The 13829-nt window shown below is 32.3% G+C and overlaps 1 protein-coding gene across 2 annotated transcripts in view; it reads right to left on the reverse strand.

The window, feature by feature from the left end:
- Positions 1 to 73: 73 nt before the first annotated feature.
- The window catches only part of ave (sterile alpha motif domain-containing protein aveugle), a 72772-nt gene continuing 59016 nt past the window's right edge, over positions 74 to 13829 (reverse strand). For both annotated transcript variants that reach the window (XM_080157612.1, XM_080157613.1), the window contains exon 4: positions 74 to 212. In XM_080157612.1, the coding sequence (XP_080013738.1) occupies positions 152 to 212 (61 nt within the window). In that variant the 3' untranslated portion in view covers positions 74 to 151. The remainder of the gene's footprint in view (positions 213 to 13829) is intronic.

Genomic DNA, 13829 nt, shown 5'->3' on the forward strand with positions numbered 1-13829 from the left:
TTCTGGTACTATAGGTACGGAGGAATTATTATGTATCACTAGTTTTGTTTATTTGTCACTGTAATTAAAGTTAAATTCAACTATTTCACATGAAGATTAATTCTTTATTATCACAATGAAATATGAACGTATATGGAACTAATTGTCCTTGTTAAACTTGATCCAAAACAGGAGATCCTTGCATGAACTGGGAATTCAGATTTTCGGCCATTCTGAAATAATAAAATATTAATAATAATTTCAATTAACAATTGCAGATTTTTAATACATACCTACATGATAAGTAAAAATATTTATAGAAAATAGAACTAAAAAGAAATAAAGAAAAGTTAAGAAGGATACTTCTATAAGACAGATTTTATTAGCCTAACAAAATGTTGACTTAAGTAACTAAAAAAAAGCTATACTCGTTAAATATCAATAATAGAAGTATCTCTTTAAAATAAATAATGGTGTTGGTTCCAGAATATAAAATAGTATAAAGGTTTTAAACAGATACACTCTGCATTACTAACATACAGGAATAAAATTATTTTTGTTTTTGTAAAACCACCAAAAAACCAAAAACGACCAGCATAGATTCTTCAAGTAGATTTCAAAATAGTTGAATATTAACTTGTTCTGATACAATAAGATAATCTTGTTTGTAATTTTTATTTTATTGCGTGCTATATTGTTATCAATAGAGAATATAAGAAAAACGATTGCGCCTTAGAAATAATGTTTAAGCATTTTTCTGTTAAAAACCCTGCTATTTAATTATCAATAAATAAAATGACGCATCCTTTGCAACCCTGCTGTCTATCTAAATCCGTTCTACATTGAAAACTTTATTCAGACCTAAAAGTTTTCCTAGCTAAGCTCGAACTAGTTGTGTTTTAGTAGTGAAGCAACTCATTGAATGTTTATGTCTGTCTGTCCTTCTTTCTGTATAGCTAGGCTGTCCGGTTTGTTATTAGAAGTGGGAATAATTCAGTGTCCCAACATATCTATAATACAAAGTAGAACGATGTTTGTTTGTCTATCTGTCTGTTTGTTTGTTGGTAGCGAAGGATCTCGCTAACCGCTGAACCGATCGGGTTCTACTTTACAGGGTAGCTTCTCATAGGTCCCGGGAAGGTTTATAACTATTTTCTTGGGGGATGGGACACCCCCAACCCCCCCAAAAATGAAAAAATACCCCCCCCCCAAAAAAAAAAAAAATTTTTTTATTTTATTTTTCTTTTAAATCTAAAATACGAAAAATTGGTTTGATTAAACCTCTTGGGGCAAAGCCCCTAGAGGCTAGGGGCGAAGCCGCTAGTACTCTTATAACCTACTAAATTATAGGAATATCTTTTTTTAAATAAAACTACAGATTGCAACTAGCCTATATACCAAATAAAAAAATAACCACAAGATCTAATGTGTAATTTATTAAATTATAATTATATAACATATGATAAGAAAGTATATAATTTAAAAAGTATCAATTAAATGCAAAAGATGTTTATAAAATGTTTAGCTAAGTAAAAAAATATTTTTTTTTATAAAACAGAGTTAACAAGAGACATACGACGTCGGAAACGCAATATTTTTGAGTAACAAAGCAAAAAAATCCATAAGATTAATTTTGAACACTTAGAGAGGATTATTTTCTACAAAAAAAACTGAATTTTATTGATAAAATCGAAGGTTTATAGAATGCATATTTCGTGTGTAAAAAAGAACTCGATAATTGAGTATTCAGGGAATACTGAAACTCAATATAAGAAAAGAAAGAGATCATTTCTATCTTTTGTGAATTTAGAAATCTTAAAATGTGATGGGTCCAATTCTTAATAAAATTTTTATCACTTTCAAAACATTATAAAATATGATATTTGCTTGTGCATAGCTTTAATTAACCATACAAATAGGACACCGGCCATTGTCAAGCAATGGTTAGGCATACATGCAGTAGTTGGGTTCTTGGAACCCAACTGGAACCCAACTTTTCTCCTCCTTATGAAGGGCCACCCTAGTAAAAGGAGGGGCCAACCTCCTCGCAAGGAGGGGCCAACCCCAAAAAGGAGGGGCCACCCCCCAAAAAAAGAGGGCCCATCCCCTAAAAAGGAGGGGCCACCCCCCTAAAATGAGGGCCCAACCTCTAAAAAAGAGGAGCAACCTCTTATTTTAGTTCTTTTTATGATTCCTAATTAAATAATCCGAATTATGTTCTATTTTAAGGTGTTATAACCCTGAAAACGAGGGGCCACCCCATTAAAAAAGAGGGGCAACCCCCCTAAAAAGGTGGGGCAATCCCCTAAAAAGGAGGGGCCACCCCCCTAAAATGAGGGGCCAACCTCTAAAAAAGAGGAGCAACCTCTTATTTTAGTTCTTTATATTATGATTCTTTATTAAATAACTAGCGGCTTCGCCCCTAGCCTCTAGGGGCTTTGCCCCAAGGGGTTAGATCAAACTAATTTTTCGTATTTTAGATTTAAAGGAAATTTTTAAAAAAAAATTTTTTTTTGGGGGGGAGACTTTTTTTTGGGGGGAGGACTTTTTTTTTGGGGGGGGGGGGGGGGTAGTCGACCCCACTATTTTTGGGGGGGTTTGGGGAGTCCTACCCCCCAAGAAAATAGTTATAAACCTTCCCGGGACCTATGAGAAGCTACCCTGTAAAGGAATACCCGATCGGTTCAGCGGTTAGCGAGATCCTTCTCTACAAACAAACAGACAGACAGACAAACAGACAGACATCGTTCTAATTTGTATTATAGATTAGAATTATGTTCTATTTTAAGGTGTTATAACCTTGAAAAGGAGGGGCCACCACATTAAAAAGGAGGGGCCAACCTCCACAAAAGAGGAGCAACCTCTTTGATTTTAGTTCTCTATACTACACATTGCGATCTTTAGACAAAAGTAAACTTCAATATCTAGGCTTGTATTTGAAGAAATGATGTAATTTTTTTGCTTAAGCTCGGAAATAACTTAAATTTGCTTCTGTTAACTTCTAATGTGCATTTGGTAAGCACGTCTGGCTGTTTTGGAGGAGCGAAGCTACCCTATTTTTAAAAAATCTATAAATTATCATAATTTTAGTTAGGATAGGAATATTTTAGCAAAATCAACGTCTATGTAAATATTTCTTAAATGCAAACAAAGTTTGTGTTAAAGAATATAGCGTCAGGTGCGCCCAGTTCGAGTCCCGGCATTTTTAGGTAGGCCTAGTATAAGTGAAATAGGACACTTAAAATGCATGTTTTAAAGGGGGGAGGCGGATGTGACACTTTTTGAAACCAAAAGTAAAACGTGCATTATCTCAGCCCATAAAAGAGTTACAGCTCTAAAATTCGGCACAGCAGTTGCTTTAGTGGAGAACAAAATGGAACTGTGAAGAAACGGCGGCGGAACAGCCGCTCCCTCCGAAAACCACTGTTTCCCGCTGAAATTTCTTTTGCCTTGACACTTATAAGATTTTACACTTTATGAGAAAAAAGTTTATCTCAGATGATTGAGAACTGTCTTATTTGGCGAAAAAATGCAAAAAAAATCGGCAGGAGCGGCGGTTCTGCCGCTGTTTCTTCACAATTCAATATTGTTCTTCACAAAAGCAACTGCTGAGCTGAATTTTAGAGCTGTAACTCTTTTATGGGCTGAGATCATGCATGTTTTACTTTTGGTTTCAAAAAGTGGCACATCCGCCTCCCCCCTTTTTTACAGATATAAACAACAATAACCTAATTTTGTGTTATTTCCTTTATTCAAAGTCTAGCTATCTTCATTTAAAGTTTGTATACAGAAATAAGAACTTGACATCATGTATTTTTTCTCTCTTGTGTTAAACAAAAAAGCTAACTTTTAACAATTTATTTCTCTTGTGTTACACAAAAAAGCTAACTTTTTACGATTTTTTTTTTACATATTTCTTCATGAAGCTTCAATAGTTGCTAATATGAGTAAAAGGGGGACGTAACTGAAGCTTTTTTGATGCAGGGGGGGGGGTTCTCAGGAACCACTTGATGAACCGTGTAAATTTTTTGGACTTAAGCTTTTATGGGTATGAACATCTTATGGTTTCAGTCTTCTTCTAGTTTTGTAGTTGCCCCCCTGCCGCCAACCACTAGGCCTCCCGGGATCAAAAAAAACCCATAAAAATGAACCTAACCTTTATATTCTCAGAAACCATTTAATCAATAGAGATGATTTCTTAAACTTAAGCTTTTATGCTTATAAACTAACTTTTAGTATAGAAGTCACCCCACCTGCGCCAACCCCTTGCCCTCCGGAGCTCAAAAAACCCTAGAAATTGACCTAACCTTATTTTTCTCGGAAACTATTCGACCAATAGAGATGATTTCTTAAACTTAAGCTCTTATGGTTATAAACTAACTTCTAGTTTAAAAGTTACTCCCATGCCGCCAACCCCTATCCCTAAGGGACTCAAAAAAAAACCTAAAAATGAACCTAACCTTAAACTTAATCTATAATGCTAATGAACTAAATTTTGGTTTAGAAGTCATCCCCCTGCCGCCAACCCCTAGCCCTTTGGGGCTCTAAAAAATCCTAAAAATGAATCTAACCTTTATTTTCTCAGAAACCATTTGACCAATAGAGATGATTTCTTGTACTTAAGCTTTTACGCTTTTAAACTAACTTCTAGTTTTGTAGTTACCCCCCTGCCGCCAACCACTAGGCCTCCCGAGATAAAAAAAAACCCATAAAAATGAACCTAACCTTTATTTTCTCAGAAACCATTTGACCAATAGAGATGATTTCTTTAACTTAAGCTTTTATGGGTGTAAACTAGCTTTTGGTCTAGAAGTCACCCCCCTGCCGCCAACCCCTAGCCCTCCGGGGCTCCAAAAAAACCCTAAAAATTAACCTAACCTTAATTTTCTCAGAAACCATTCGACCAATTGAGATGATTTCTTAAACTTAAGCTTTTATGGTTATAAACTAAATTTTGGTCTAGAAGTCACCCCCCTGCTGCGAACCCCTAGCCCTCCTGGGATAAAAAAAAACCTATAAAATGAACCTAACCTTTATTTTCTCAGAAACTATTTGATCAATAGAGATGATTTCTTAAACTTAAGCTTTTATGCTTATAAACTAACTTATAGTTTATAGGTCACTCCCCTAGCTCTCCGGGGCTCCAAAAAACCCTAAATTGAACCTAACCTCAGTTTTCTCAGGAACCGCATTATTAAATGCAGATATTTTGGACTTCAGCTGTTATGGGAAAAAGAGTTGGGACTCTATACTTTGTTAATTAAAAATTTTGTTAAAGCAGAGCTTTTCTTTAATAAGGTTTGGTCTGTGAGAGTTAGCTTTTTTTCGTTAATTTAGACATATTATAATTGTCCTATTGATTTTAAACTTTGCATGATAATTTCTATAGCATTTAGGTACAATTAAAAAACGTAGCTACTCTATAATCATTAACAGAAAGTCCAAATGTCCATTTAAAACATGCTGATTTTTAAAATTAAGGTATGGTTATTTTTAGGGTTTTTTTGGAGCCTCGCAGGGCTAGGGGTTGGCGGGAGTGGGGTGACTTCTAAACTAAAAGTAAGTTTATAAGCATAAAAGCATAAGTTTAAGAAATCAACTCTATTGATCAAATGGTTTCTGAGAAAATGAAGTTCATTTGTAGGGTTATTTGAGCCCCGGAGGGCTAGGGGTTTGCGGCAGGGGAGTGACTTCTAAACTATAAGTTAGTTTATAAGCATAAAAGCTTAAGTTTAAGAAATCATCTCTCTTGATTAAATTTTAAGGGTTTTTTGAGCCCCGGAGGACTAGGGGTTGGCGCAGGTGGGGTGACTTCTATACTAAAAGTTAGTTTATAAGCATAAAAGCTTAAGTTTAAGAAATCATCTCTATTGATTAAATGGTTTCTGAGAAAATAAAGGTTAGGTTCATTTTTATGGGTTTTTTTTATCTCGGGAGGCCTAGTGATTGGCGGCAGGGGGGTAACTACAAAACTAGAAGTTAGTTTAAAAGCGTAAAAGCTTAAGTACAAGAAATCATCTCTATTGGTCAAATGGTTTCTGAGAAAATAAAGGTTAGATTCATTTTTAGGGTTTTTTAGAGCCCCAAAGGGCTAGGGGTTGGCGGCAGGGGGATGACTTCTAAACCAAAATTTAGTTCATTAGCATTATAGTTTAAGTTTAAGCAATTATCTCTATTGATCAAATGGTTTCTGAGAAAATTAAGGTAAGTTCATTTTTAGGGTTTATTTTGAGCCCTGGAGGGCTAGGGGTTGGCGGCAGGGGAGTAACTTCTAAAATAGAAGTTAGTTTATAACCATAAAAGCTTAAGTTTAAGAAATCATTTCTATTGGTCAAATGGTTTCTGAGAAAATAAAGGTTAGGTTCATTTTTAGGGTTTTTTGGAGCCCTGGAGGGCTAGGGGTTGGCAGCAGGGGGGTGACTTCTAAACTAGAAGTTAGTTTATAACCATAAAAGCTTAAGTTTAAGAAATCATCTCTATTGGTCAAATGGTTTCTGAGAAAATAAAGGTTAGGTTCATTTTTAGGGTTTTTTGGAGCCCCGGAGGACTAGTGGTTGGCAGCTGGGGGGTGACTTCTAGGCTAAAAGCTAGAAGATTATAACCATAAAAACTTAAGTTAAAGTAATCATCTCTTTTGGTCAAATGGTTTCTGAGAAAATTAAGGATAGGTCCATTTTAGGGTTTTTTGGAGCCAGGGAGGGCTAGGGGTTGGTGGCATGGGAGTAACTTTTAAAATAGAAGTTAGTTTATAACCATAAAAGCTTAAGTTTAAGAAATCATCCCTATTGGTCAAATGGTTTCTGAGAAAATTAAGGTTAGGTTCATTTTTAGGGGTTTTTTGAGCCCTGGGGGGATAGGGGGTTGACTTTGAAACCATAAGATGTTCATACCCATAAGGCTTAAGTCCAAAAAATTTACACGGTTCATCAAGTGGTTCCTGAGAAACCCCCCCCCCCCCCTGCATCAAAAAAGCTTCAGTTACGTCCCCCTTTAATATTCATTATACAAAAATATTTCTTGAAGTCTAAAAAATAACTACCTAAGTAATAATAAGTAAAAAATATCAATCATTTTAATTAACCAATCAAATTGATCAAAATTCAGTTTTTAAAAAAAATTGTAAATATTTCTTTTTCACAAAAAACTATAAAATTGCTTTAAGATTGTTAAGAAGGGGATTCTTTGACTGTCTTCAGCATAATATCTAATTCTAATAAAAATGAATTACCATTGTATTAGTGTTAATATGGCGCGAAGCGCAAAAAATTTATTTTAGTGATTTTTTGGCGCGTAGCGCCAAAAAATTTTTTTAACACCTAAATGCAGACCTATAAGAGGATATTTTTCTATAAGGAGGAGAGGGGCCACCTAGTGGAACTGAGGAGCTGAAAAGTACTGCATGTATGTGGTTAGGTTAGATAAATGATTTCCTATTTCCAAAAACTAAAAAGAATTGTAATTCTTAAGGTCCGAACCTTTAGAGATTAGAATCGTAGAAGGAAAATGTGTCTGATTTCTTTCTTTCGTATTCAAATTTTCTTTTGTTTGTTAATTGTATCAGTATATTGAATTTAGAAAATTACAATTTCTAAAAATAATATTCTCAAATGTTTATTTAGCATGAAAAATCCACATTTCTTATTTTCCTTCATTTTATTAGTGATATACATATAAAACGATGACGTTTTTGCTCTTTAATCTGCCACAAAAATATAGATTTTAGATACATATGTGTAATTGCAGTAAATAAAACCAGAGGAATTGGGCAGCTGAAAGGGATATTACATTTGATAAAAAACTCACTTTTTCCTCGACAAGTGCTGTATAATACAAGTTTAAAATGATTATCAGTAATCATAAAAATTGTCTAAAAATCATAATCTCTTTATCAAGAATTTGAATTTATTTTCCAAATTAGCCAACTAAACATTTTAAAGAAATATTTCTGTACATATTAGTCCATGCCCTGTAACCAGGAAAGCTGCAGAAACATGGCACAAACACACATGAAAGTGGGTTGTGTAATTATGCACTTATAGCTGCCCCCCCCCCCCCCTCCATTACTCCTTTATCTATCTTTATAACACTCACAGTTATGCAATTTATATATGTACTCTGAGAAAATTTCTTCTAACATATTATAGACTTTTCCAAACTATTATACTTTGAGTCGCGTCCATTTGAAGGAATTTCAGCCACCATTTTGTAATTCAGACCAAAGCAAAAAAAAGGCAGAAGCCAATCCCTGTATTTTTGCCCAAATCTTTCAGATTTGTTTTATTAGGGATTTTAAGGGATAAGAAATGACAATGGAGGATAAGTTGATACACATCCTCTATAAAGATAAATAGCCTTTCTGTAGATTAATGTTAATGGTAGAATAGTTTGGACACCACTAGTTTGCAAACAACCCTAATTTTAAAAAAGATACCAAAGTTTTTGAGCAAACAAATAATACAGTGTGTTTTTTTTTATGAGCACTTTTTTGAAAGCAATTTTACCCCACTTATAGTTATCAGAATTTAATGATTAATGGCTTATTTTCTTCGTGGAAATTATGAACAACCAAAAAAAATTACAGTTTTTGTTGAAGAAGTACAGTAAAGTTGAAAATTAAAAACTTAGGTGTCAACATCTAAAAATGGTTTTAGCGCATTTTTCTTATGTTCAAATATTCTACCTTTTGCAAGAATGGCTGCAAAACGCTTCAAAGTTGAGATATAGAGCTATAAATTTATACAGATACTATTGGGGACATGTACTAGAATAGGTCAAAGTTTGAAGGCCATATCTCAATCAGGGAGAAAGTACTGGCCCCCCAAAGTCGACTACTGAAAATCCAATTTTTTTCTTGCAAAGGGTAGAAGATTTGAGCATAAGAAAAATGCGCTAAAACCATTTTTAGATGTTGTCACCTAAGTTTTTAATTTTCAACTTTACTGTACTTTTTCAACAAAAACTGTAATTTTTTTTGGTTTTTTCATAATTTCCCTTAAAAAACGAAGAAAATAAGCCATTAATCATTAAAGTGTGATAACTAGAAGTGGGGTAAAATTGCTTTCAAAAAAGTGCTCATAAAAAAAAACACACTGTATATCATGTTTATAAAACTTTGGGTATTAGAGTACTTTACACTGCCTCCCTGTATTTAACAAAAAAAGCTTATTTCCATCCTGACCAGCAGGCAACCCTGCAGCCAGCCATCAGAGTCCAGCCACTTGAAAGTTTCCTTTATTTTCTGGACACAAGTCAAACTTTTCAAGGAGCAAAAGTATCACAAAATTTGTATAGAGTTTGGGCCAAAATATGTCAATAACCAACTAACTTTCAGATTCTTAGATTGTTAAAAAAAAAGTAATTTGTTTCATTGATGGCAAGTATAGCATAAAACCCTTTAATCAAGATAAAAAGAGCCAGAAAGAGTTCTATGAAGTTATAAAAGAGAAGAGTGGATTGATGAACAAAAGATTTAAAGATGAAAAAATTTTGCTGGGATGGCTAAAGATTAAAGAAACTTATGGATAAAAGAATAGGTAAAAATGTTCCCAAAATATTTCTTCAAAAAAAAAAATTAATTTTTAATAATAATTTTAATATTTGCAATTTTTTTTCTGAACAACACGTTTAAACTAGATTAACTTAAACACTACTCTATTTTCTACCATTGAGTTATCAAATCTTTTAAATCTTAAGGTACATCTGTCATTTATGAATTAGATTCTTTCTATGAAATTGTGGCTTTACAAATCACATATATCAATAAAAAAATTGTAGCATATAAGATACATTTTTAAAAATCATGTTCATAGCAAATCTAAATTTAATTCCAAGAAAATCGAAAAAAAGACACCATTGAAGTAGCTATAATGTAGCCATTCCAGTTTTACAGTTTTACTTATTCTTTCTCCCTGGCAAAAGAAACTGCACTCAACTCTAAGATAAGGAAACTTTACAGATTTTCATCTTGAATCTGAGTATATACCACATATACAAAGATTTATTTTTCAGTTGAACAATTTTTCAAAATTTGGGACCTCTCCTTTTATAATATTCACACACTCCTAATTTTATTTATTGCAAAATTCAATGTTGTTTACATCAACAAAAGAACCAAAGTAAAAAAATCTACATCCATATGAATATACCATCTACAAAAAAATGTATACCATATCATAATTTATTTCGTTATAGTCTCATTTTAGTCTCTAAAATGTCTGTTAAACCAATTTAGATAATTTTCTTTTCAAAAGTAAAATGTCACTATAGCGGCGATATCAAAGTCAGACACCGAAAAATTCACGTCTTGTTTGTTATAGATTGACAGTCACAATTAATACAAAATCTAAAAGTTGAACTAATCATTTTGTTTTGTCGAAATGCCAAAAAAACAGATGTTTGAAAAAAGTAAATCAAGTGTTTTAGAATTAATTCTTTTTAACATTTTAAAATATTTTAAAAAAATGATATTGTTTTTTAAATATTGAAACATGTCTTATGCCCGTGTTCATAATTATTTACACAATAAATTGTTTATGTGTTAAAAGATTATATCAATAAAAAAACAAGTTTTCGTCATAACAATTGACTATCGCATTTCAAGTTAGACATTTAGCCTTTCAAATCTCTTATTAGACTATTATCCTTTAAAAACTTTTTTTTTAGCAGAACATTTAGTTTTTAAAAGGTATACATGTAAAATTTCAATACGTATTATTTTTTAATTCTGTCTCATGTAAATAAAATAAACATTAAATAAATTATGCAGATATAGATAGGTACATGATATACTTGATGCAGTATAAATCTAGTTTATATGAAAGATGATACAAGGCATAATTATGCATTCATGTTAAATGTTCTTTCATACAAGCATAAAAAATCCACTCTGAGCAAACTCTTAATTCGAATGGGAGCCAAAACCCAAAAGTTTTGAACGATCCTAACCATATTCTATACTTGGACATATAATAGGTGGCTATTGTGACAGGATATTTATTTCGTCAATTTAAATTGCTAATTTAATCCTTAGATATTGGCCAATACGTTTCTCAATGGTAAGTGGAAGGGATGGGCTAAGGTAATAAGGGGTACGGGGTATCGTTTTTTTTTAGCCAGCTCAGTAAATTATTTTAACAGGGTATTAGAGAATTACTCACAATATCTATTTATTCTATGTGATATCATATATTAATTTTTTTAAAAATATCTTTAAATAACAACAAAATTATTAGGAAAACGCCTGAATCATATCAAGACAATTAATAATACAAATGTGATTGTTAATGCTTTTATCTTGCTTATAAAAATTCAAAAATATTATAGCCATTTAGCGAAAAGGGGAGAACACCTTTAACTCTTAAAGATAAATATTGATAAGCGTCAATTAGAAAAAAACATCAGATCATTTAAAATAAGATAGCGGTTCAACAAACTCTATTCATTGGGCGTTTATTTAAAAACAAAATTAACTTTTCAGTACATAATCATTAAAATGCATGTAACTGAAATTAATAACATCCCTCTAGATATGTATTTTTTTGTTAGAAAATTGAAACATTTTTGATGAAAGTAATGCATAAAGTTTACTAAGCATTTTCCACACACACACACACACCCGAGAGAACAGGCACGCACACACACTCGTCATTTTACCCATAATGTAAATATTTAGTACTTTTTAGCATTTTATAGCTAAGCAGGGAAAAGGGACCAGGATTCTGACAATTAATTCTATGGAAAATTTGTCGCTCAAAAACCTTATCAAATGGTTCTAGCCGGTAGCTGTTGGTACTAGAAATTAAAAAATGGTTATTGATATCATTTAACATAAATCTAACCAAAAATATGTTTTTAAAAGTTGATCCTACGTAATTAATGATGAATTTGCCCTGAAAATAGGCAAAAAACGGCTAAACTGTTGAGCCGCCAGCCATTACTTTTTCAACTTTTTGTTCCATTTAGGGAAAATAGACCTACCAAGGATTACTCATGAAAAACTTCAGATCGAAATTCGAATTCTAAGTGCCATTTAATCATTGATTACGAGATGGTTGCATTAACCCCCCCCCCTTTTTTTTGTCTGAAGCTGTTCGGAACATTGTGGTTCATATTGGTTTTACTTTTCAGAGATTCTTTTTAATGTCCCCGCCCTAATAGCATAGGGCGAAGCAACTAGTAAATAAAATAGTACATGGCATGTACTTGAGTAAAATTAGTAATAATTAAAACAAGTTAACTCCAGTTATATAATGGTTTACACAAAAGAATTTCACATAAACCACACTGACAGACAGACAAACATTACTATATATTTGCAGGAACACACGGATAGAAAATTAATGTTAAATTAATCTTCCCCCTCATTTTGTTCTGCCTGTAGTAGCTGGTAAGTATTAGAGGAATGTAAGAATTGTAGATTAATTTAACCATCAATATCCCCGTACATCACAGACATATTTCACTAAAATAAAACAATTAAATGATTGTATATCACTCCATGATCGCCACTAGATTACTGAACAATATAAAAACGCTGGAAAATTTGGAGTCACCGGTGCGAGAACATTTTATTATCTAACTTTCTTTATATTTAAATGTTATATAATAATGCTTTAATTTATGTTATTGAATAATTTGCAAGGATCTTAAGGGATAAGACAATGGAGGATACAATGGTGTACCTCCCTGATAAAGTTGAAAAGTTTAGACACATCTACTTAGAACCTTAAATTTTTGAACGAATGAAAGAACGTGTTTATAAAACTTTGGGTACCAGTGTAATTTATAGTCCAATGTCCTCTCCCTCCCTCCCCCCTGATTTCCTTCTTCTTTCCTTTTACATATCATTATTTGAAAACATATTTGACACTCCTTTATTTGTAAAAGCTAAGAACTAAACAAGAATTTAGATTGTTCGGACAATTATGGATTATGTACATTTGGCAAAAATACACAAAAATCAACAACAAAATATCTTTAAAATTGCGACATTTTTGGATATAACTATTCTTGTTAAGTGGACTTTTAGAGTATACAAAAAATGTCTGAAATTATCTATTAAACGCGAAGAAAGCTATGCATGGGGGTTAAAGTACATCAGCTCTTGAGGCAAGAAATTATAGTAAATGTTTTTCTACATATAAAGTTCTTGCCACATTTTTAAAGACTACAAATTTAAAGTACATTCAACGTCTTAGTTTTTGTGTCTGAAGCTTAGAATCTCGATAACTACTGAACTGATTGAGAGCAAGCTTCACATAGGTCCTATACAGGCTTTTCTATTTACAGATTTTAATCTCGGGATGGTTTTAAGATATTTTTTTATAGCCCCTTCTCCTTCGAAAACATAGCCACTAAATGCTAGGGGCGTAGCCGCTAGTTATATTCATATTGTATTGTAGTAGCACAGCTATTAAAAAACAAGCTATGCCCACACGTCCGTTTGTTAAACAATATAAAATTAAAAATACGGTGTCCATTTCTAAAAAGTTAAGATAATTTGAAATCCCAAGTTTAACTAAATGTGTAGAAGCAAAAATACTGCATTCAATAAAATCTAAACTAGTCTGCGATGACTTTAATATTATATAAATTTTTCACAAGAATTAGGTAGGGCAAGAATTAATAAAAAAGAAAAAAACTATAAACCAGGGATAATAGAATAGGCCATTCGGAGAAAAATAACACTTTAAAGTAGTACCTAAAAATTGTAATTTTTAAAATAGAAGTGTATAATTTTTAAACTCAATTTACAAGCAAAAATTTATTAAGATTAATAAGAAATTGTCTTATTTTGTTGAGCTGAATTAATTACAAATTGATTTATTTATCTTGCATTTACCTATCCTTTT

The sequence above is a fragment of the Acartia tonsa genome, chromosome 4 (genome assembly GCF_053477335.1).
Source record: "Acartia tonsa isolate MP-2025a chromosome 4, ASM5347733v1, whole genome shotgun sequence".
In the NCBI taxonomy this organism is placed as follows: Eukaryota; Metazoa; Arthropoda; class Copepoda; order Calanoida; family Acartiidae; genus Acartia; species Acartia tonsa.